General features: G+C 33.1%; 2 protein-coding genes and 2 long non-coding RNA genes across 5 annotated transcripts in view; 2 read left to right on the plus strand and 2 right to left on the minus strand.

The window, feature by feature from the left end:
• LOC135126623 (death-associated inhibitor of apoptosis 2-like) overlaps window positions 1–23,207 on the minus strand; it is a 34,798-nt gene extending 11,591 nt beyond the window's left edge. Inside the window, exon 1 of the mRNA XM_064052663.1 lies at window positions 22,064–23,207. Coding sequence (XP_063908733.1) covers window positions 22,064–22,999 — 936 coding nt within the window. The 5' untranslated portion in view covers window positions 23,000–23,207. The remainder of the gene's footprint in view (window positions 1–22,063) is intronic.
• On the plus strand, window positions 13,123–14,547 carry LOC135126628 (uncharacterized). Its single transcript, XR_010280101.1, has 3 exons — window positions 13,123–13,295; window positions 13,607–13,753; window positions 14,466–14,547. It is a non-coding gene; the product is annotated as an uncharacterized LOC135126628 (long non-coding RNA).
• Window positions 19,793–20,994, minus strand: LOC135126626 (uncharacterized). Its single transcript, XR_010280099.1, has 2 exons — window positions 20,469–20,994; window positions 19,793–20,419 (listed from the first exon to the last, which is right to left on the minus strand). It is a non-coding gene; the product is annotated as an uncharacterized LOC135126626 (long non-coding RNA).
• Window positions 23,208–24,063: 856 nt separating the features above from the next.
• LOC135126624 (acetyl-CoA acetyltransferase, mitochondrial) lies at window positions 24,064–26,300 on the plus strand. 2 transcript variants are annotated; one of them, XM_064052664.1, is made up of 3 exons: window positions 24,064–24,285; window positions 24,425–25,623; window positions 25,762–26,300. In XM_064052664.1, exons 1-3 carry the CDS (start codon window positions 24,262–24,264, stop codon window positions 26,030–26,032), a joined length of 1,494 nt encoding a protein of 497 aa, XP_063908734.1. In that variant the 5' UTR covers window positions 24,064–24,261; the 3' UTR covers window positions 26,033–26,300. The 2 variants fall into 2 exon arrangements, with proteins under 2 accessions (XP_063908734.1, XP_063908735.1); XM_064052665.1 differs by lacking the exon at window positions 25,762–26,300 and having other exon boundaries at window positions 24,077–24,285; window positions 24,425–25,738.
• Window positions 26,301–26,503: the final 203 nt, after the last annotated feature.

The following is a 26,503-nucleotide window of genomic DNA, read 5'->3' on the forward strand; positions in this document are numbered from 1 at the left end:
CCTCTATAAAGTAAAAACCGGTGGCATAAATAACACTCTCGCAGCCCCTGTGGGGGCGCAAATTTCAAGGGATTGTGCAAATTGCACAAGTACGGACAATGTAATAGTTATTTATGTACCAAGTCAGTAAAGTGATTCTTTATCGAACGAGTCTGAGATTATGAGCCGAGCGAGCGAAGCGAGCGAGGCGAGTAACAGGAGAGTTCGATAAAGATCCTTTACTGACGTGGTGCATACAAATTTTTATCGCCAACCGGCAATAGAGACATGCATTACCATAGCGATTTTCGGAAGTTAAATTTGTTTTGATTTGAATGAGTTTGTCACCTCAAAACGGTACACTCAAATTATTGATTCAGCCACAGCGAACAGAATGTTCTGAATATTGTTATTATTATTATTATTACTTCCCAAGCGTAAGCAAAGGAAGTATTGTAATCGAGTCCGCCGGCCGAATCTCTACTTTTACGTTTTCTGGACCTTTCATGACCCCTACAGGACGAAGAAATGTTAGTAATGTAGAAATTAGTTTGATTTGGATGAGTTTGTCTTCTCAAAACACAGGACTAAAATTATTAATTAAACCACAAGCGAACAAAATGTTCTGAATATTATTAATCTTATTTTATCATTATTATATAAAGACGTGCGAATTCCTCACATTTTCGAGAGAATAGGACGACTCGTGGTTAATTTGACCAATAAAAAATTTATGACGACGTCATCAACATGGATAATACTAGTCACAGCACAAAAGAAAAGTAGTCACAGCGTATTACTAGTGCAAGAAAAAACAAGGACACGTATATCAACTTGGTTTGGTGCAGTGTAATGCTAAAAATAACTGTATTGTATTCCCAATATTTTCTGAGAAAATGGAGTGCGCCGTTCGTGATTTAATCAATAAAATAAATTGACTCATTCATTTTTTTTGAGCCGCTTGTTTAAACAAATCTAAAAAAGTAAAACTCATCATATTTTGGATAGAATTTATTCGGCAAAATTTTGAGATGAAGTCATCAATTTTTTGGGGGGAACAGATATATTTTGATTAACAATTTACCGTGCTCCCAATAACTTTAAAACGTCTGCAAGATTTCAAAGTATTCAGTTTTGCAATTTTTGATTTATTCAATAAAATAAATCGACTGATTCATTAATTAATTTTTTGAGTATTCAGTTTTGCAATTCTTGATTTATTCAATAAAATAAATCGACTGATTCATTAATTAATTTTTTGAGTCATTCTGAATAAGTAAATTTAAAAAATATGAATACAATCATAAATTACAAGTATAGACCAGTGGCGGCTCCTCAGAGGAGGCAGGGGAGGTTGAGCCTCCTCTGTTTTTTGGAGCTGAGCTTCCTCTAATTTTTCCGATGAAAGAATTTGTATTTTTGTAGACATTTGTTACTTTTCAGGATATTTTGTTTGATTTAATTTACTTTCATCATATATCAGGTTAAAATGTCGAAAAAAATTATATTTGCGCCCTTACAATCATAATTCAGACCACTCCGCGTTTGGCTTCAGCGGTAGAAGCTAGCCTCCGCCGAGAATGCATCTTGCTAGCCTCCGGCTAGTTCATCTCTTTTTCAGATCAAGTCGCACGGATAATTTTATCTCTTTCTTATTAATTGGCGCCATCGGGTGTAAATAGGAAAAACATTGAGGTGGTTTCGCGTGCTCCCTATTCAGTGGTGAGTGGTGTTTAGGCTTTACGTGGTACCTACGTAAAGCCTAAGGTGTTTTTTGTATCATTTATTTGCATTTTATTTCTGATCGTTAAAAACAGTTGGTATTATCGGCGTATTAATATTACTTAAATTCAGTAGCGGCTCGTGGTCCTTTCGTTAGGTGAGGCAACAATTTCGTTTCAAAATCAGCAGGTATTAATTAACATGTTGGCAATTACTTTTGTTAAAAGACAGATTGTTTATTCGTTTTTATGAAAACAATACAAATAGCTTTGAGTCAGTAACACATCTCTATTCTATATGAGTACACTTCTCGAATAAAAAACATTTAATTGCTTCACACAAACCAACGAGAAGGTTTAAAGACTATAGAATTTGCTTTCTTAGCATTAAATATTAATTCATATGATCTAGGGCTAATTTAAATATATTAATCAATTAATTAATAAAGTTCTCCTCAAATCTGGATGAGAGGTTCTAAATCTTTGACATACATTTGTTCGTCGTAAGAAAACCGTGCTTAAATATTTAAACTTTATAAGAAATTCTGGAGATTATAGATTCTTATGTTGCTATCAGAATTGCAAAACTGACATTTTCATTGTCCTACTCTGTTCAAGTTAACTTAAAAGTTTTAATACACAACCTTGGCAATGCACATGCAGTGAACACCTTTCCTCGCGTCTAATTAATGCACAACTAAATGCACACTAAATGCATTCAGCATCCCTGTTCAGCATTGTGCAGTTTCACCGTGAGATTAAAAAATCCGATCTGATTGGCTTAAGGACGGTAGGCGTTGGTGCCTCCGCTGGCGCTTTGATAAAGCACTGATGACTATTGTCTTACTCAAAAACATATTAGCGCCACTGACTAATCATACTGAAGATATCCGTCTTTCTGAGGCATGCCTCTGTCTGAAGCTGGCCTACACGGCGGTGATCAGCGCTTATTCCTGTCGAAAGCGCGTACTTCAAAATATGTTTTATACCAAGACGCGTTTTAATAAATCACAGTGTTCCATGAAAGTTATTTGCTATATCTGTAAAATATATTTGAAGTTAACAGATATTAAAACAAAAACTAATAGTCAATTTTTCCAGGGGAGGCACTGCCTCCCCTGCCTCCCCTGACGAGCCGCCACTGCTTAAATTTAACGAGAATGAGCAACGAAAATAATTCAGTCTCATGTGCAGATACGTAAATTATCTATTAAAAAAAGGGGAGACCAACACCACCACTCCCATTAATAGTAGTGACAGGTAGAAAGCAAAACAGAGCATTTCATGAAAATAATTATTATAATAAAACTATATAGTTAACAGCTTCGGTTTTAAGAAACAAATTATACTGTTGGAATTGTGTATTATTCACAAGTGATAAATCTTCCGTTTGGGATAAAACAGGCTATAATAATTTACAAAATTTGTCAAGAGCTATAGAAAGACATGAAAAATCACATCTACTACTTTAGATTGCGCTCATAAGAGGGATATTGAGAACAATAACGAGAAAGTTGGTGAAAATAGAGCAATTTTGAAAAGACTAATCGATGCAATAGTTTATTTATCTATCAACGCAGGAGTGTTCTTTTCGTGGGCATGAAAAAAAAAATCAGATAATGAAAGATATCAAAAGCAGTGCTTTTCAAATTTGAGCCTCCTCTGAAGAAAACTTCACGAGCCGCCACTGGTATAGACTGATCATATTTTACACATTTTAGGTAGGATTTATTCGGCAAAATTTTTACAAGACGTCATCAATTTTTTGGGGTTGATATACATACATTTTACTTAAAAATTTACCATGTTTACAATAAGTTCAAAACGTCTGCAAGTTTTCAAAGTATTCAGTTTTGCAATTCTTGATTTAATCAAGAAAATAAATTGACTCACGGGCCAATTTCAAGTTGGACTTGCGAAATCGTAAGTGCTGTTGCTATGATAATTGCGATGGCAGCAGTCGCGATAACGAATCAAATCGCGAACCGCAACAACTGTCATCGCAATTATCATAGCAACGGCACTTGCGATTTCGCAAATCCAACTTGAAATTACCACCTCAGTTATTAATTTTATTGAGACACCCTGTATAAGCAAATCTAAAAAATATTAATGCAGTGAAAAATCACTAGTATACATTCATCAAATTTTGCACATAGCAATATTTTGAGGCGACGTCATAAGTTTTTTAGGGGAGATGAGCAAATATGTACATTTTGATCATAAATTTACCATGCTTATCATAACTTTAGGCTATCTCCAAGATTTCAACGTATTCGGTGTTGCAATTCTTGATTAATCAATAAATTAAATTCAAGCATTGATTAATTTTTTAGCCACCTTGTATAAGCAGATCCAAAAAATGTAAATGGAATAATAAATCACCAGTATAGATTCATCATATTTTGCACATTTTGGATAGGATTTATTCGGCAAAATTTTGAGCTGACGTCATCAATTTTTTCGAGGGGATAAGCAAATATATTTTGATTAAAAATTTATTATGCTTATCATAACTTTAAAATATCTGCAAGATTTCAAAACATTCGGTTTTGCAGATTCAAAATTAAAGTGCAAAATGTTGTTTCATAAATGATTAGACAAATTATCGGTCTAATAACAATCCGGGACGACAGACAGACGGAAACGGGAGACCTACTTCTTCGTCCTCTAGAGGTCATGAAAAGTCGAGAAAATGTAAAAGTAGAGAGTTAGCCGACGGACTCGATTACAATACTTCTTTCGTTTACGCTCGGTGATGAATGCCAAAAAAAATTTTTGGTAACGCAACAGCAGACACTTATGTGCCCTATACAACCAATTTTTGGCAAAATTTGTCCACGTAGCTAGCGCCTTTTTTAATATTTGCCGTAAGCTAATCAATTTGAAGCAGTATGCACGTTTTCATAAATTATGAACACCGATTTGAACTCTTAATTATTACTTGCTTATAAAACAAAATTTTCAATACATCGCAGCCGCGTCGGGGATTCACAGAGCTGGAAATATCTCCTCTGTGGAACCATAGGAGAACTAGTTTGATAAAAATGCTTGTGGTCATTTCCTTAAACAAAAATTAAGATTTTGTATGGGTGAGGTCTGTGGTGACATTGACGTAATATATTAAAAACTGCTTAAGATTTTTTCATGAAAATTTTACTAAAAGTATGTACTCAGGGTTGGAAAAGGTACATGGGAGATGCGCGGTTTGGCATAAATAGTTTCAAAGTAATCATGAATTTCCCTAAAACTGACAGGCCTGACCCGTGAAACGAGGGGTTAAACGTCCCAAATCTGCGCTTTCTGAAATTCATATTCTGCAAATAGACGAATTGATACGCAGATTGTTTAAGAGGCCGACGCACAATCAGGGTTGGCCTGATTTAAATCATGATTTTTCTGTAAAAATCTTTAAAAGCATGGAGTAGAGTATTTGGGTAAGGGTACTACCTGCACCTGCAATGTACCTGCGTACCGCGGTAATTTACGTAGACCTTTCTGGGATACCGCGAAGGCGAAAGATCCGTTGCAATTTACAAGTATAATTTTTTAATATAATACAGTCCGATTTTTTTAACTTTGGCAGTGTCGTAAAGTAACAGCAAAAAACACATCTGGGATGTTTATGTTTATGTCTTCCAACTCACTGCGGCTGTAAGCTATTGCTACAAAGAATGTGCGTATTTCGCAACAATGGGTGTAGATCGTTTCAAACTTTCCAGAAAAGAAACTGACCATGGTTTTACGACACTTTCCCAAAATTAAAAGCATTAGACTCTTGGAATTTAACGTATTTTTTCATCAGCTGTAGTTTACATTACATTTTTGCCTACAGACAGAGCCGCATATTTGTGATTTGTGAATGTTTGAAAATACGCAGAAAATGAAACTTACAACAACTAAATAAAATATAAAGCTTTTAAAAACTGAATAAAAATAACTAAAAGTTAAAATTTAAGTCACTTAACTTCTGATTTTTTCTTACTACTTTTAAAGTTTGAATTATTGTGGGTAACCGAAAACTAAAAAAAAAAAAAAAACAAAAAACAAAAACATTAAAAAAACAAACAAAAAATTCCGATTTTTTTTTTCCAACCCTGCGCACAATTAAATAATGCTCCTTATGACGCTGGCAAAATTAAACCTACCTTTCAGTCTTAAATCCACTCACGATCGTTAAGAAGTGTGATTCTTCTGCATGATATCGCGTGGCCACATACAGCCATGTTAATCCTAGAAACACCCAATAAATTACATTGGGAGACTCTCCCACATCCTCCCTATAGTCCTGATTTGTCACCCTGTTATTGTTTTGGGCCACTTAAAAAATCATTATTTTGCTGGCATGAAATTTGGGAGTAATAAGGAGGTGCGGAATTTTGTGCAAAACTTCCAAGAACATTGTGGAAGTGCAGAGGTATAAGGCGAATACAAAAAATTATGCATGTTTTGAAAATACTTACTATTGTTTGAAATAAATGTCACAACAAAATTCCAGATTAACTTTGAATTACGCTCGGGGAGTAAAAAGTGTTAATGCATTTTTGTTACATATTTCTACAGTTTGTCATTTAAAAGAATTATGTAAAAAGTCAAAGTGGCAAGGTGTGCTTATAATTGCAGAAAAACATGAATTTCACATCCTGTTCATGTGCGTAGGTACGATCCGGTGTTTATCATTCCAACAAAATATTTGCTGGTTTAATTTCTGGGTATTTTGTATAATTAAAGTACAAAACAAATAACCCGTAAGCATCACATGATTGTCGTTACTAAATAATAATACATATATTCAGACGATATAAAAATTCGTATGAGCCTGGAACAACGTAAGAGCGTATAAAACAATATTAACATAAAGTTAATAGGTTTAAGACGTTATAATCGTGAAGAGCTGATATGAACAGAATAAAATACCAAGTGATAGTACAGTCACATGAATTAAAAACAATGCAAATGAAACTGTGAGTCATACATTCTTGATAATACATTAAATAGGCTGGGAAATGCACACAAGGAATAGACGCCATATATTGCCATCGACGATTTGAAAAATTGCGCAATGTTATAAATTCTGGGTCAGGTTTATTTCAAGTAACGTACAAGGACAACCAGCATTTTATTTTTATGCAACCAAATTCTTGGAAAATTAACAACTGGTTACATTTTAATACAACGTCACAATTTAAACAACACATGTTTCACAATTTTTTATAAATATTAAAACAAAATAACGAGGGCGCTTTACTATGTCTTAAAAAAAAAACTGAAAATTTCTGAAATCTACCTCGATTATCATTACCGTTTGCATTTAAACTTTATTTAGACAAACGTATTTAATTGCATGTCTGCAAACCACTTTCTGCTAAATTTTAAGAACTATGACGTAGATTAACATATAAACTGCGTCAGTTTTAACAAAAAAAACTCTGAATTATTCAACGATCTGTCCAGGAGATCCCAATACAGATGTTCAAAATAAGCCACTACTTTGTAAACAGTAACATCCGTTTTCCACTCATTCATAAAGCGAGGTACTAAAAATATAAATGCACCCATTCAAACTATTCCCTTGTCATTTATCTAAGAATAAACAGAGAAAAAAAAACTTGGTCGAAGATTATTTCGACAGAACTTTCCTCGCCTATAAAGAATTGTACATCAAATCCAACTGTTTTGAAAAATTAAAAGATTTGAATTTGCGAATTTTAATTTTTTACGACAACTCATAAGTTAAAATAAAGATATCTATGTAATGTTCAAGTGAAGGTAAAGAAACGTGCTATGCGTTTATTTCAATTGAATTTTTCAATTACAAAATATTGTGATGACGGCAGCAACATTTTTGCAAGGACATGTATATCAGTTTGGATAGACGCAGTGTTTTGTATTCCCAAATTTTCGGGAAGATGGAGTGAGTCGAATTGAATATTGATTAATAATTAATAAAATAACCAAATAATTTAATCACGCCTGCCACATGTAATAACAGAGGTGCGACTGAAGATTGAACCGAATATCATTTATAATACCCGTCATTTAAAACAAATAGCGATAACGCTTGTTGAGATTGTATACGTGGGAGTGAAATAGAGAAACTAAACTAAAAGATATTTTCTCCGAATTGCAATAACCGGATCACAATGTCGATGGTCCAGACTTTTTTATTGCTCCGATTTCATCTTATTAAATAAAACGTTGCATTTTATTTTCCCTTTCCATGTGGTAAAACGCTAACCAAAAGTTGGCTAATCATTCCAATCACCAATGGGATGACGTCATTCCAAAAATTGCAATTGTATTTTTTTTTAATTTCATAAAATACGATACATTTGCTCTTGCGATGTATGATCCCGTACTGCGTTTTCACCTAAGACATTCAAATTTTTGGAAAAAAAAATTGGTCGAAGATTACTTCGACAGAACTTCCCTCACCCATAAAGTACAGCTTGTCAAATCCAGCTCTATCGAAAAATTAAAAAAGATTTGATTTTGCGAATTTTATTGTTTTGGTAACCAGGGTTGGAAACGGATTTAAAAAAATCAAAAATCAATGATTTTTTTTGGTTTTTTTAAATGTTTTTGATTTTTCTTTGATTTTTTTTTAGTTTTTCGGCTACCCACAATAATTCAAACTTTAAAAGTAGTAAGAAAAAAATCAAAAGTCATGTGGCTTAAGTTTGCACTTTTAATTATTTTTATTCAGTTTTTAAAAGCTTTATATTTTATTTAGTTGTTGTAATTTTTATTTTCTGCGTATTTTCAAACATTCACAAATCACAAATATGCGGCTCTGTCATGTTTGAATCGTGCTTCACTGCTTCTGTCGGCAAATGTAAATTGCAGCTGACCAAAAAAAATACTTTAAATTCCAGGAGTCTGGTGCTTTTAATTTTGGGAAAGTGTCGTAAAACCAGGGTCAGTTTCTTTTCTCGAAAGCTTGAAACGGTCTGCACCCAGTGTTTCGAAATACGCACATTCTTTGTAGTAACAGCTTACAGCCGCAGTGAGTTGGAAGACATACACGTAAGCATCCCAGATATCTTTTTTGTCATTACTTTACGGCACTGCCAAAGTTAAAAGAATCGGACTGTACTTGTAAATTGCAACGGATCTTTCGCTTTCGCGGTTTCCCAGAAAGGTCTACGTAAATTGCGGCGGTACGCAGTTAGTACCCTTATCGAATTAAAATGCATTTAAAAGACTAACATGCATTATATGTTCGTAATTCAAAAAGACAATTAAAAAAAAACAAGAATGATTTAAATCAATGATTTTTTTAAAAATCAGTTGATTTAAATCACGATTTGAATCAAATTATTTAAATTAGGCCAACCCTGACGGCATCCATTATAAACTAAAATAAAAATATGTATCTAATCTATATCTATACTTGATGATAAGTTACGAATATATACTGATGATATTTTGCACATTTTAGATAGGATTTATTCGGCAAAATTTTATAGATGACCTCATCAACTTTTTGGGCTTGATAAACAGATATATTTTGATTAAAAAGCTACCATGCTTACAGTAACTTCAAAACGTCTGCAATATTTCAAAGTATTCAGTTTTGCAATTCTTGATTCAATCAATAAAATAAATTGACTCAGTGATTAATTTTTTTGAGACACCCGTATAAGCAAAACTAAAAAAGTATTAATGCAGTGATAAATCACAAGTAAAAACTCATCATATTTTGCACATTTCAGATGGGATTTTTTCAGCAAAATTTTCAGGTGATGTCATCAATTTTCTAGGGGGAATGAACAAATACATTTTAATAAAAAAATTAGCATGCTTATGATAACATTAAAGTATCTCCAAGATTTCAGAGCATTCGGTTTTGCAGCTCCTGATTAAATCAAGAAAACTCACCCTATATAAGCAAATCTAAAAAATATGAATGGAATGATAAATTGCAAGTATGTATAGTATTTATTTGGCAACATTTTGAGATGTCGTCATCAATTTTTTTTTACAAAACTTCAAAACGTCTGCAAGATTTCATAGTATTCAGTGTAAACAGTAAAATAAATTGATTCGGTCATTAATTTATTTGGGGCATTCGTATAAGCAAGATTTCAAAGCATTCGGTTTTGCAGATTCAAAATTAAATTGTAGGTGAAACGAAGTTCACCGGGTCAGTTAGTGTTTGAGTAAAGGTAGAGAAACGTGCTAACCGTTTGTTACAAGTGAGTTTTTCTATTACAAAATTTTGTGTTGATGTCATCCACATTTTTGCAAGGATGCATATATCAGTTTGGAAAGATGCATTATAATACTAATAATAAAAGTATGGTATTATTATTCTTGAACAGTGATTTATAATCAACAAAATAACGAAATAATTTAATCACGTCTGCCGTTTGTAATAACAGAGGTGCGACTGAAGACCCAAATCAATTATGGTGCTTGTAATTTAAGACAAATAGCGATAACAGTTATCAACCTGTGAGATTGAAACAGAAACTAAACTAAAACATGTTTTCTACGAATTGCAAATAACCGGATCACAGTGCCGACGGTCCAGACTTTTTTACTGCTCTGACTTCCGCTTATTGAAAAAACATTACATTTTATTTTGATTTTCGATATAGTAATTCACATTTGGGTAATTATAACTTGTCTAGATCTAAGGGAGGCTCACCATCCCCTAACCTCCCCCTAACTGCAGCCTTGTCTAGGGGTTGTGCAATATCGAGAAAACACGAAAGTACCAAATTGCCCGACGGACTCCATTACTGTACGTCCGTAGGTTATCCTCGATAAGAAAAACAACTTGAAAGTGTTTATGTTTATACATCGGAAGAATATCATGTAGAAATTAATATGATTTGAATGAGTTTGTCCCCTCAAAACAGAGGATCAAAACTATTAAGTAGTAAGCTACAATCGACAAAATATTCTGAATATCATTTCTTTATTATAATTCTTATTAAATAAAGACGTTTGTATTTTCACATTTTCGGGAAAATGCTGAGCCTCGTTCTTAATATCAATAAAAAATATGAATGCAATGATGAATCACATGTAAAAACTCATCATATTTTCCACATTTTCGGTGGAATTTATTCGGCAAAATTTTGAGATAACGTCATCAATTTTTGGGGGGAATACACAAGTTTATTTTGATTAACAATTTACGATGCTTATAATCATTTTAAAACGTCTGCAAGGTTTCAAAGCATTCAGTTTTGCAGTTCTTGATTTATTCAATAAAATAAATTGATTATTTTTTTTTGAGTCACCCTGTATAAGCAAATCTAAAAAATATGAATGCAATGATAAATTGCAAGTATAGATTGATCATATTTTGCACATTTTAGATAGGATTTATTTGGTAACATTTTGAGATGACGTCATCAATTTTTTGTTTACAAAACTTCAAAACGTCTGCAAAATTTCATAGTATTCAGTGTAAACAATAAAATAAATTGATTCGGTCATTAATTTATTTCGGGCACCCGTATAAGCAAGATTTCAAAGCATTCGGTGTTGTAGTTCCTGATTAAATCAATAAAATAAATTCAAGCATTCATTAATTTTTTTGAGTCACCCTGTATATGCAAATCCAAAAAATTTGAATGGAATGATAAATCACAAGTATAGACTCATCATATTTTGTACATTTTAGATAAGATTTATTCGGCAAAATTTTGACCTGACGTCATCAATTTTTTGGAGGGGATAAGTAAATACATTTTGACTAGAAATTTAACCTGCTTATCATAACTGTAAACCATTTGCAAGATTTCAAAGCATTCAGTTTTGCAGATTCCAAATTCAACTGCAAAATGTTATTTCATAATTTTAATTTTTTTTTCGAAAAATCTGGACGTTTTGGGTATAAACTCAATTTGGAGTCATAAACTACATGTGCAGGACTATGCTATTTCATACAATTTAGAACCCATTTGTTATGCACAATTTTGAAGTGACGTCATCACATTATTATTGGTGGGGATGACTACACAAATTTTGGTTCGCGTTTTACCATCTATATGATATTTCTAATATAAATACAAAATTTGACAATATTTTCGGAAATTATCTGTCTAATAAAATGCGGGACGGCAGACAGACAGGCAAACGTAAACGGGAGACCAGGGCCCTTCAGCTCAGTGGGTTTTGTCATGTCATTTGTAAAAATCGTAGTAAAAAGATTTCATTCATAAACTGACAGATAGTTCACTCCGTCGAAAGCAGATGGCGCTACTGCAGCGCAATGAAAATTGAAATTTGAATCAAGAGTGTGTTTTTTATGTCAATTTATTTGATTTTCTGAGCGAGCTCGTTTAGCGTATCGAAGTGATTTTTTCTGGTGTTTTAGTGGTTTCCTTTTGCGTTTTGTTGTTATTTTGAGTTATTTGTTCCTCGTTTTCGTTCTTCGTTCCTCGTTTTCGTTCTTCGTTCCTCGTTTTCGTTCTTCGTTGTAGTTTATAGTGTTATTGTTTGCGTTTGTGTTACTGTTCGTTTTTGTGTTCTCGTTCCGTTCTTTCGCATTTTTGTTTATTAGTTTAGAAACTTTTCACCATTTTAAGAGACTTTTTTGTTACTAGAAAGCAGTTTGCCTTTAAAGTGCAGCAGGTAAGGGCGGTAGTTTATATGTTTAGAATGTTTCTTCTGTGGCTTTGTTGGCAGAAATAGTTTACTCCAAGTCACATTCATATATGTTTTAGAATCGTGAGGCTCTAGTGCCTTGCAGACTTCCTAAGAAAGTCATAAGGGCTAAGCTCCGATATTTATAGGCATTTCTGTAGTTATAAAACTTTTGGATATAATTTCAAAATATTGTTTTTCCTTAGCTTATCAATGTGAAATGTTTTTAAATGAAGAAAATATTGTTTGAACTCTGACAATTTTGAAGTTTCAAATTTAAAAATACATATTATAGAAGCCTATATTAGTTAAATGCGTTACATTATTTACAACACTTTTTTAACAGGTAATAATGGAATATCAACACGTTAGCTGCTGTGTTCCACTTTGTGGTAGAATCCCCAAAGGAGTGCCCGTGTTGCGCTTTCCGGATCCAAAAAAGGAAATCACACGTTTTAAAAAATGGATAAACCTTTGCGGAAACGAACATTTGAAAAATCGCAAACCGGAAGATGTTCATAAACACTTTAGAATCTGTGGAAGACATTTTCCAGAGAATATCCTAATAAACCATCGTCTAAAGAAGGATATCTTACCATCTTTGGGTTTACCTACAGGTATAAATAAACTTTTGTAGAGCTATTTAAATTGCTATTTTGTTATGATACGGTATTACTATACATTACACACAGGGTCACAATTTGGGTTGCATGTTGCATGATATTGAGAAACATTAAAAACGACTTATTCGCATTACTCTGTGAACATTTTTACAATAATTCTAATAAGGTAACAATTTTCTAGCGGTTGCTTCAAACAATGACTGCGATCTCAACTTGATTGATTGCCCAAATAATTATGAGACAAGTACTACAATTGAGCTCGACTTTTACCAAGATTTGCAGGAAGTACCCTCTACAAGTGGACTTCACACATTTGAAAGGAAACGTTCTGGTACACTCGATCATGACTCTGATAGAAATGTTAAAGGTGATGATATATCTTTACTCCCTTAATTTATTTTATACTTATTAGCAACGCCCGGAATTGTATCTCATACGCTACATCCCGTGCTGTCGCGGTGATAGTTTGAGTATAAATATATTTTTCTTTTGGACTATATCAACATAATATAACATTTCAAGATCACAAATCTGTGGTCTTGTGGTTGAAAAATGAAAAAGGGCATCGAGTATTATTATTTTGATTATACTGTCTACTATGCACATACAAAAAAATATGGCTATATACGTTAAAACTCTTAAATATGACACTGACTTATATACTGTATTATTTTTTAGTTGCTCGCATCGTGGCAAAAACACCTACAATTGTTGCAAATGATCCTTGCGAAGAACGGGAACATGACGTCACTGATGATTTTGATAAAGAAGATGATGTGGACATTTTAGAAAAAGACGAGGCACCACATGAAAGGCAAATTATTGGTACGTTTGCAATTATTGTTTCTTTTTTTTTTATAAGAAATTTAAACACACCAAACTACATTTAGGTACTATTAATGACTACGATTGCGTCTGGTGGTTTTTCTTACTTTTGTTGATAAGTTTCAGATAGGTTCATACACTTTTTTGTCTCATCCTTCACCATAGGTAAAGATGGCTACTGTCTGTAAGTTAAAAGAAGATTCTACCTTCACAACTTACGTGTAAATATTATGTAGATTATAAAATCAGCATGCAATTTTTTTTAACTTAGAATCTCCTGCAGATGTTTGTTTTCTCCTAAATTTCCTGCAATAAACCCAGCAGTGTGTTGAAAACATGCTCTCAAATTCCTGTTTTCATCTTGTTTTCCAATTTTCTTGTTAACTCACTGTGATGTTCATTTGAATGCTGATATTATTCTTTTCTCTTTAAACATCCACCCTTATTTATTTTTTGAGTTTCTTTAAACTATTCCTTTCATAACTGCTTCCATTACCTAGTAGTTTACCAAATTTTTGGTAGACACATTAGATACCTGATTCCTTTCGTTGGTAGTACATATTTACATTATTTATAAATAGTTTTCTTTAAAAAAGAATAAAGATTAAAAATAATTTTGTTAGTGTTATTATACCCAACCTTAGTAGGTACCAATATTTAATTTTTTCATGTCGAGCGAACATTTTTTTTAAACATCTTTTTTTTTTGATAGCTCTTCAGAGCAATGAATTAAAGAATGAAGTTAAACGTTTGAAAAGAAAGGTGCGTGGTTTGGAAAAAAAAATTTTGACAAGTAAGAAGTTGGTGAAAGAAACTTCCAAAATTTTGAAAGAAAACAGAAAACTTGAAGAAATGCTGAATAATATGACACCATTTCAGCAGACTCTTTTAAAGTGTCAATTTCGAAACTACGGGAAGAAGAAGTACGGCAGGACCTTCACAGACGAAGAAAAAATTAATTGTATTATTATGTGGAAGACTAGTCCCAAATTGTATCGCCTACTGTATAAACTGCTATGTCTTCCCTCTGTAAGTACGCTGCAACAAGTGTTAAGCGCTGTTAGTATTGAACCTGGTATTAATGACACCATATTTCACGCTTTGGAAAAGAAAATTGAAAATTTTGAACATAGAGATAAGCTTTGTACTTTGATATTTGATGAAATGGCTATTCAGCCTCATTTAGATTATAATAAACACCAGGACTACGTGGTAGGTTTAGAGGATGACGGCAGCCAAAGAACTGAGAAAATTGCCGACCATGTAATGGTATTTATGTTGCGTGGCATTTTCAAAAGATGGAAACAGCCCGTTGCATTTTCATTCTGTAAAGACTCAATGTCAGCAGATAAAATTGTCAGTTTTTACAAAGATATTGTAGTACGCGCTGAAGCAATAGGCTTAAAAGTGATTGCATCTATTTGCGATCAAGGGACAACAAATGTTCGTGCCATAAACACATTATTAAAAAAAAGCAAAGAGGAAAATCCTGACATTGAAGAAGAAGTTATAGTAATTAACAAAAAAATCCATGTAATTCATATTTACGACCCTCCTCATCTGTTGAAAAGTATAAGAAATAATCTATTAGATAAAGATTTAAAATTTTCAATGTGTAGTAAGTCTCAAGTAGCTAAGTGGGATCACATATGGAGTGCTTATAATATCTGTAAAAGTCATAATATTGGGTTGCTAAAAGGTATAACTGAACATCACGTCAATCCCTCAAAAGTGAAAAAAATGAAAGTCTCAAATTGTGTAAAAGTCTTTAGTTCTAGCACTGCTGCAGCAATTAAATGCTGTGCACTTTTTAACGCAAACAGCAAAAACGGTGATTATGCACTGAATGACGAAGCTTTAGATACGGTAACTATTATAAAATTTTTTGATAAATTATTTGACAGTATGAATGGCGGTATGAATTCCCCCAGAAAGGAGAAAAAAAGTAGACAAATGTATACTAGTGATTCATATCATAAAGAGTTTTGGATGAGAGCAAAGCATATTTTTAAATCTATGGAATTTATTCCAAAAAAAGCGAATCAAAGAAAACGTCCTCCAGTTTTAACAGGTTGGATAACAACTATAAACGGTTTCCTTCAAATTGCTAGTACTCTACAAAACCTAGGTTATGACAAATTTCCAACCAGGGCATTTAATCAGGATCCAATTGAAAATTTTTTTGGCCAATTGAGGCAGTATGGTGGTAGAAATAATAACCCTACATGTGTTGCTTTCGTGCCATATTTCAAATCATTACTAATAAAAAATTTCTCTAAAAACATTAGTAGTAGTTCCAACTGTGAGCACGATAGTGATGAAGTACTGTTAACATTAAATCACTTTTTAAAACCAAACAAAAATTTAATTAAAAAAAGACAACCGGACATTTGGCGATATAGTGAGATACCAGATGTAGATACATTCGAAACACTGACAATTAACGAAGTTCAAACAAATATTTCTCATGTAGAAACCACTGCTATTGGTTATGTTGCCGGTGCAATTTTAAATAGCATTGAAGTTCCCGAATGTGAATCGTGTTGTGCGAATCTGTTGCATCAAGGTGAGGCGACAGATATACACCACAAGTACAATTTATTAAAAGAATATACTGACACCAAGAAAAGTTTGTGCTATGCAAATACTGACCTAATAAATAACTTAATAATAACTTATTACATTTTGAACAAAATTATAGAAAGTGTTTTCTATAAAAATAATTTACAAAATAGAATCACTCAAGTGTTGAAACTATGGGTTAACTTTAAATTTAAAAAATGTCCACATTCTGAAACAATATCGGACAGCATTATCACAAAATTTACAGAATTATTCTTGTTTACATACACAAAAAAACTAGTTAACATCATGAACGGGAAATTGCAACTACCAGACGATTCACTAAATAAACTGGAACGCGCAGCAAAATGTACCAAAAATATTTACTCGATGCGAAAGAAAAAGAATTAATTGAAGCATCCATAAAAACATTTTTTCTTATTATTGTTTTTGATAAATTTTATTGAATTTAATTTTATCTAAAGTTTTATTAGGTAAATCTTTCGTGAAATTTATTACGACATGCTCCTTTCTGTGTAGTTTAATAATGTATTACTGTATATTTAATGATAAATGTTACCGTAAAAAAAGTGGCAATTCGGCCGATGGACGCGATTACTATACTTCCTTAGCTTACGCTCGGGAATTAAAAAATAAATTTGTAAAAAAAATTGCGAACCATTTTGAGTTTTTGGCAAGATACTGAACAATTAAATTTATTTATTCATACGCTCTTAGAACTGTTTCAAGGAACCTTAAAAAAAATGAATAGATCAGTTAATTTTACTGATTCTATTTAAATAACATTAGATCAATTTCTATCACTTAACACTGAAAGCAATAACAACTGTTTGCTTAAAAAGTGCCACTTTAATGTTGCTAAAAAGAATAATATTATTAAGACCCACCACTGACCCGGAAATGACCGGCATTCAAGCAAGACTTCTATCATTACGGGTACTAAGACCAAGTAATGATATGCATTGATTAGATTAACAAAACAATTATTATTATTATTAATAATACAAAAATAAGGATAGAATTGAATTTTATAAACAAAAAGTTTCACTTTAAAATGAATCTGTGGTTCTATTCCTTGTCAGATGTGAATACATCATAACATTTACCTCCCAAAGTCATCAGGTTTTCAATATTTGGCTTCATCACTAAATGTGACTCCACATTGTTTATTTTTGACGCTTACAACATAAAATTTAATCTAATCTAATTATATATACTTTTACTTTCCAACAGCAAACAAGAGAGGGGTCTATTTGATGAACTGTTGATTTCAAGGTTTTTCTCATACCTTTCAGAATTTATAAAGGTAGGTATTCAGAATCCAACTGTCGGTTGCCGTCGTCGTTTTTTTTTTTTTAATAGATAATACTCAACTAATTGTTATGGAATTTTAAATGTATTTTAAGAATATTGTGTAAAATGCTAGCCAAAATATGTCTAATCATCGCCACCAAAAATTTTAGAACGTCATCTCAAGATTTTAGTTATTTATGTACCAAGGCTATAAAGAGGAAGTTTTTCGGCCCATCTAAAGTTTGAAAAAGTTCTCTTTGGACGTGGTGTATGCAACATTTTTTAGAACACCACATGTAAAAATTCCTAGTTAAATTTGAAAAACAAGTTTATAGAAACAAGCAAAATACACTAGAATTTCAAATCTAAACCACGCTTGGCATGTACCTATGTATTTTTGCTAGCATACACAGAAGGATTTCCATATTTTAATATTTGCTAATTTTTGCGGAATTAATAATACAACTTCTAATCAACGGCAATCACGTACTCATCAACAAAAATCTAAGTTGTATTACTTACACCCCACTGCTGTAATGGTACTTGTTTCGTAGGTATATAGTTATTTACGTTTTTGAGATTAGAAAACTGTTGCTTTTCTTGTTGGACAAAAACCTTGAAGGATTTGCAACAAAATCGGAAGCCTACTTTTCCTTTCAATTAAGAGAATGTAGAAGAAAGGCTATTTTGCAACAAACATTTGGGAACCAATCTCATCTCACTTCATAAATGTTTCAAATATTTGATCCCTCATGCTTCAGTGATTTTTATAATATAATAAATAGAAATAGATCTCATCTTATTGTTAAGGTAATTTGGTAAGATACAAGAAAAATTCCATTAGCTAAAAGTGCTTGATTAAAAAATATGTAAGGTAAACATGCAAGGACTTCAAAGAAAAGTTAGTAAATATGACACTTCCGTCCAAAAAAGTAATTTTGACAGTTCAGTCTGAAAAAATAAAACTTTAGGGCCGCAAATCGAATCGTAAAGTAGCTCTTTTTATATCGGTCCCCAAAAAAATCAATTAAGGCGCTTATGATTTCAGTCCTACAATAAATCATTTTATTCAGTAATTCTAATTAGATATTCAATATGAAGTGTTCTAAAAAATAGAATTATTGCCGAAGCACAAACAACATGCATCTCAAGTGAAAAACTAAAAATGTTTTCGTTTTTATAAACGCATCAATAGTTTCTAAATTCTTCTTTTGCATCAAATAACTATTTTTAGTAGGAACATTTTACACCTCGTTCTAGTTTATTCAGTATATCTGTCGCCTCACCTTTGTGCAACAGATTCTCACAATATTATTCACATTCGGGCACAATGCTATTTAAAATTGCACCAGTGTTTGAACTTCATTAATTGTCAGTGTTTCTAATGTATCTACATCTGGTATCTCACTATATTGCTAAATGTCCGGTTGTCTATTTTTTTTGTTTGGTTTTAAAAAGTGATTTAATGTTAATTAACAGTACTTCATCACTATCGTGCTTACAGTTGGAACTACTACAAATGTTTTTAGATTTTTTTTATCGATAATTTGAAATATGGCACGAAAGCAACACACATAGGATTATTAGTTCTACCACCATACTGTCTCAATTGACCAAAAAATTTTCAATTATCCTGATTAAATGGCCTGGTTGGAAATTTGTCATAACCTAGGTTTTGTAAAGTACTAGCAACTTGAAGGAAACCGTTTATAGTTGTTATCCAACCTGTTAAAACTGCGAGACGTTTTCTTAGATTCCATAGATTTAAATATATGCTCTGCTCTCATCCAAAACTCTTTATGATATGAATCACTAGTATACATTTGTGTACTTTTTTTCTCCTTTCTGGGGGAATTCATACCGCCATTCATACTGTTATATTTCGTCAAAGGTCCGGTTGTGTTTGTTTAATTATATTTTTGTTCAAAAAGTCACCCATCTAAAACTTCATCATTCAATGCATCACCGTTTGCCTTTAAAAGCGCACAGCATTTAATCACTGTAGTCATACTGGAGCTAACGACTTTACACAAGTATATGCTATTAATTTTATTTATTAAAAATTCCTCATCGAGATGCATCGTTGTTTCCGCTTTAGTAGTAAATTTTCATTTTTTAGAAATGTTGATACACCATGTGTAAAAGAATTAATAAATCATTCAATTGCATTAATAAAATAAAAAATGATTTATTTAATTTTAACAAAATGGGAAGACCAGAGCTTAATTTCTTATTTTAATATACATATAACAATATAAAAAAATTCAATTGGCAACACCAACTTTTGAAATGTAAGGAACTGGACTACCTTAATGGCGCTATACATATGAAGGTCTTTCCAAATAGCGTTACTTTTTTTTTGTATCAAATTTAAAACTTGTTGTTTGGCACAGTTTTTACTCTGTTTAGTTTGGTGAAGTACAGGTTTAAATTGTTAATATATATTTTTATATATGCAATATATAACTGTGCATATAGTTTCTATATGCACAGTTGACTAAAATACTTGCATTCAATTATAAATTTGTTGTTACAGGGAAAATTCAAATCCCTAGGTATTGTATGATACAACATTGATATAGTAATTCTTCCCAATAGGTAATACTAATAATACCACTGCATTTACCTCATTTTAATACAGTACTACATTATCTTAATTATGACAATTATGCTGTTGAGTTTGTGCTCACACAGGATTCGATGTTATCTTTTGAAAAAGTTGCACACTTTAACTCCAAATCATTCTCAGTTTCCTTTTTTCCTGTCTCCTTTTACACTTACTCACATTACCTGTAACTTATATTATTTGTATTATGAACATTTGTTTATTGACACATACCGCATAACCAGAGTCTAAACAGGAATGACTGAACAAGCAAAAATTTGTAGTTTTCATTCAAATTCACGGGTGTCCAATTGGGGACAAAAGGCAACGATCACTCCATTACAAACTCAGTTTTACACCACCACAAATTTGGTTAACGCATAAACCCTTAACTCTGAATTAGTTTTTCAGTCTGCACGCAAATCCTTACTATATGCAGTAAGGAATCAATTGCAAGTTACCAACTCCTGCCTGGGCTCTGTTTATAATCGTAACCATTGTAGCTGTAAAAACATGAATTCGTTTCTATTATGTTACCCTATATACACATTTAACTGCATGTATCAACGAAAATTATTATGTAATTTTCTCCTCTGACTGTTTTTAAAATTGTTAGAATTTTCAGATTTTGTGCATTGATTAGTTATTAACAAACTGATGTTTTCACTTCAGTTATATTGTTAGTAGGCTTCTTAACAATAAAATAAATTTTTATAGCACAATGTTGTTTTTCTTGTTAAATTATTTATTTAAGTGAATTTCGGTACCATTAACCTACAAATCAAATCAATGTGTCGATGTCAATGATCCCTGGATCCCCCTCCCCCAACCTCGATATAGTGTAATTAGTTCATCCGTCGAAACGAGATGGCGCCACGTTTTACAATTCGTAATTTTTCAATGAGCCAGTGTTCTTAATTTAGGGTGTTCTGTGCGGGAGACTTATTTCTTCGTACTTGTGGCGACTTCAACCGTCGTATATAGGTCACACACATTACGCGACTCATTAATTGGTCAAACGATGACGCAGGTGCCAAAAGGAGAAGATGAACCAGAAAGAAGTCGAAACTCTCTCTTAGGTCCAGCACACGGTACCGATAACACGTCGGTTCTGTACAATTTGATCGTTGTAAATAGTTGTAAATAAAACACGTTAAACTATCCGTATTTTGTTTCTCCTTGTATAAATAAAAATCGAAGAACGTGAGCACATACTCTTGGGGTTATGAAAGGTCGAGAAAACGTAAAAGTAGAGGGTCGGCCGACGGACTCGATTACAATACTTTCTTGGCTTACGCTCGGGAAGTAAAAAGTTATGGACAGAAAAATTGGAAAAATTAAGGTATGAAAAACTGTGAGCAGTCTTCTAGGATAAATTTTTTACCAATGCAAAACCAAATGTGGCGATGTGCAAACTATCCCCTCCAAAAGAAAGATATAAAACTCGACGATTGAAACTACAAAAACTTTCATCCCTTCATAGTTATAAATGTAGATATAATGTAGATAATTCCATCATCTAAAAAATTCTTTTAAAATTTGTTTGTCAAAATTACCGTTACGGAAATATATGATAAAAACCAATTGCATCCTGCCTTTGAAGACGGCGGCCGAATGAGAGCAGCCCCAGTCTCGAAAATTCAGTTTTAAACTCATCGCAAACCCCCTTACGAAACCCCCCAAAAAAATTCGCTGCCTACACAAAAAGCATGTTCTCATGTCGAATTGACTGTACTAAAATGAAGTTTATTACAATGCGTCTGAGAAATAAGTAAAAACACGCGAGTTATATTAACAAATTTGTTACAACTTAAAAAAATCTCCCTTACCAAGTTGCTGTTGACATTCAACTCCAATGAACACGCCGTTACAAAATCCTGGCCTTTAACTAATTTAATGAAAGAACATCTTGGGAACCACCTGGCGTGCTCAGTCCATGGATCATCCTGTGGATCCCAGTGCCTCAACCCACCATCACAATGAAAGCACCTGACTTGATCCCCCATTCCTTCATAATAGAACCCAGCCTGTGACAATATATCGGGAGTCTGTATTAAATCAGGAGGCCACATTGTAAAGGATCTCAATCTTGACTCTAAAGTGGCATAATTTGGTTTCTTTGGTCCCTTATGTGTTTGAACGCCCAAACAATGTAAATTTTCATTAGTCACTATGTGAAGATTTGAAAAAGAGGAGTCCGTTTTGACTTTGTCTTCATCATTTGAATTTAAGTTGAGTCTTGGTATGATTTCTGTTAGTACGAATGGACAATCTTCAAAGTGTCTCTTGTGCTCTCTATCAGGATCATCACCTACTTCCCATGCCCTAACTACTCCTTTACAAAAAGCGCATTTTGTGTTGTCTCCAGCGTTGAGATAATAGAATCCAGCACGAGCTAAACTTTCTGCAGTTACGATATGAGGTATAGGCCATCGTTTAAATGTTTTAAGCCTCGCAGCTTCGTCTTTCATCGAGTCAGAGGTTGTTGATGATGAAGGTACGTTAGTAGGCTGTGATATTATAGGAACATTTCCTGAGGTAGTTGGATTTAGTACAAATGGGCAAGTAGGGCTTAAAGTTTTGTGTTTGGCCATTACTTGATCACCATAATTCCATTCGGAGATTGTTAAATGGCATGAGAAACATTCGACTATCAATCCTTGGTTTTTGTAAAAAAAACCAGCTTTGGCAATGCGTTGAGGACTCACCACTGCATCATGTGGCCATTCTTGGAAGGTGTCTAATCTGTTTTGTTCAACGTTCATGTTTATAGATTTTTAGGTTATGTCATTTTTACAAAATTACAGAAAACTGAACTTGGGAGTTTACTAAATGAACGATGTGGACGAAACACTTCACTTTGCTGTTTAAGACATTAATATTCGTTTCTCCTTCTCGAACCACTTCACCAAAGACTGTCAGCTGATGGCTGACATTACCCAGCACCGGTGAGTCGAAGCGCCTACATTACCGATAGAGCAGTCATTATTCAAAACATTTATTTATGTAAAAAAATTATACAACGAAATTTGATTTCTTCTACGTAGTGAAACCTTTACTTTCTTCTACCTTCTTTCTATAGTCTTCCATAATACTACACGTAAGTTCTGAAGTAAGGGTTTGCAACTTTATTAGACATTCAGCTTTCTTGTTATTTATGGCAAGACTAGAATAAATTATTAACAGTAAACAAAGAGAAACAAATATGATTTTCTTTTACTTTCTTGCCACTGTTGATTCCTCTTCTTTTAATTTGCCTGTCATTAGCTGCTCGACTTCATATTTAACTTGATACAATAAGTTATCTGTTGCATTATTTATATGGTACAAAAGATAATTCACGTTTGGACGTTCTTGAGTGTTTATTTCATCTTTATATCTTTCGAAAAGAACTGTTAATCTTTCATTAATTTCTCGTGAATCTAATAATTCCTTGTCGCCCATTTTGGAGAATTAAAGGTTTAGGGATTTTAATCGTATAAACAGAAAAGTAACAAAGCATTTGATGAATCATGAACTAATCACACGTATATTACAGTTTGAAATATTTTTCAACGGGTTTCGATTCCGATTATCGTGAAGTACAGACTTGACTTCAGTCATATGTTATATGTTTCCTATAATTTAAAAATATTAATCATTTTTGGTATGAGCTGTGAGGTTACCGAGATTTGTTTTTCTAATTATGGTGGCACTGCAATGACCAGCGCCACCAGCGCAAATTTTAAACAGTAATGCGTGAATATAATTATTTCAATTATTTGTTTATTTTTGCTAGTACCACAGTACTCACTAGCTATTATGTACATCAGAAGCTACTACTTTTGTTTTTATATACGTTGTGACAAATAGATAATTTTAATAGTTCATATTCATTTAAATTCAAACAATGAAATGGTAGCAACATCAGCTGATAGCCCAGGGCAAAGTCCTTCCAAGTTGTGTTTGCTTGGAAGATATATGATACAGCAATTTTGAAACCACTGCCGTAGTGGTGAGCTGGTGGTCAGTGCTGAAAAGCTACAAAATGTTCACGTTCAAAATATCACAGGTCTGTGTTTCCATACATGATGTTAATTTTATTCTTTTATTTGAATGCAAAAGAGAAAAAATAAATTACTGTAGTGCAAATCCATATGTTACCAGTCTTCTGTTTTCTTGTTTTTTTTTTATGTATTTTCTTTTGCTAGGTTATAGCAAGAGCTTATAGCACAAAACCTCAACTTAATGAAGTAGTGATAGTGTCAGCCACCCGAACCCCCATTGGTTCATTTTTGGGCTCTTTATCTTCTGTCCATGTGACAAAGTTGGGCGCTGCTGCTATTCAAGGAGCTGTTGAACGTGCTGGAATCCCAAAAGAAGAGATCAAAGAAGTTTATTTAGGAAATGTATGTCAAGGGGGTGTAGGTCAAGCTCCTGCAAGGCAAGCAACAATCTTTGCAGGATTTCCAAAATCCACTATTTGTACCACTGTCAACAAAGTCTGTGCCTCTGGAATGAAAGCTGTCATGCTTGCTGCACAAAATTTACAAACTGGCCATCAGGAGGTAGTTTTAGCTGGAGGGATGGAGTCCATGTCAAATGTACCCTATTATATGAAGAGAGGAGCTACACCGTATGGTGGGGTGAATTTAGTTGATGGGATTGTATTTGATGGGTTAACAGATGTTTATAATAAATTCCACATGGGAAATTGCGCTGAGAATACGGCAAAAAAGTTAAAAATATCACGAGAGCAACAGGATGAATATGCTATCTCGAGTTATAAAAGAAGCGCTGAGGCCTACGTTAACAAACAGTTCGACTCAGAACTTGTTAGCGTCAGTATACCACAAAGGAAGGGCCCAGATTTAGTTGTTTCAGCTGATGAAGAGTACAAAAGAGTTGATTTCAATAAATTTAGTAAGTTAGCGACGGTGTTTCAGAAAGAAAGTGGTACAGTAACAGCGGGAAATGCTTCTACATTAAATGATGGCGCTGCTGCTATTATCCTCACTACACCGGAAGTTGCTAAAAAATTTAACGTAAAACCTCTAGCAAGAATTGTAGGTTTTGAAGATGGCGCTACTGAACCTGTAGACTTCCCCATTGCCCCAGCCATAGCAATTCCCAAGCTTTTGAGTAGCACTGGAGTCAAAAAAGAAGATGTTGCTTTATGGGAAATTAATGAAGCATTTAGTGTTGTGGTTCTAGCCAACCAACAACTTCTAGATTTAGATCCCGCTAAAGTTAATGTTCACGGAGGTGCTGTGAGTCTTGGTCACCCAATTGGAATGTCTGGAGCACGTATAATTGTGCATTTGGTCCACGCCTTGAAGCCTGGTCAAAAGGGAGTTGCTTCTATATGTAATGGTGGCGGTGGTGCATCTTCGATTATGATTGAGAAATTGTAAGTTTTATCTGTGTGGCAATTGTTTGAAAAACATATTACACAATCTTTATATCTTCAAAATCTATTTTTATACTACATCAAATGCTGTACAAATAAATATGTTTATACTCTTGTTGTTTTTGTTTTGTTTATCAGGGATGGAAAACTTCCATTTGGTGAGACACCAAAATTAACTTTATACACTAAAGACCCTTGCCCGTTGTGTGATGAAGTGAAAGAGAAATTGCGACTTTTTTCGGATAGAATACATGTTGAAACGGTTAATATTACGCAAAAGGAAAATGTAAGATGGTTGAGAATGTATAGATACGAAATTCCCGTACTTTTTTTGAATGGACAATATTTATGTAAGCATTCTTTAAATGTAAATTTGTTAGAACAAAAACTTAAAGAATTAGGAAGATGAATGACGAATTTACAAAAAAATGTATTTTTGGACAACAACTAACAAGCTTTTAGAGGAAAATACGGAGTATGGAATGTAAAAGTAGGTACGGAAGGGAATAACAATGTTTAAATGGTAATTGTAAAGTATAATGTTTACAACGTTTACTTGACTAGTTGAAGGCTTCCCACACTGAAGGTATTAGACTATAATGTTGCATAAAGTTTACTGTAAACTCTCACATTATTTTTATTATTCTTTAATATACAAAAATTATTGTTTTCATCAATCTTTGTCTTGGAATTTTTAACATACTCCCAAACCAACTATATTTTTTGCACACGTTGCATTTACCCTGAAGGTAGAGGTCATCCTACCTCCATGATTTATCCAAGTAATGAATAGTACGACCCCTGCGGAATTCTGCAAACCACCTAAAAAGGGTGGCTCAAGACGGTGCTTTATTATCAAACACGATTTTTGAACGTTGTA

Source organism: Zophobas morio, unplaced genomic scaffold (assembly GCF_036711695.1).
Source record: "Zophobas morio isolate AGI-343-1 ecotype UQ-CSIRO unplaced genomic scaffold, CSIRO_AGI_Zmor_V1 ptg000011l, whole genome shotgun sequence".
NCBI lineage: Eukaryota > Metazoa > Arthropoda > Insecta > Coleoptera > Tenebrionidae > Zophobas > Zophobas morio.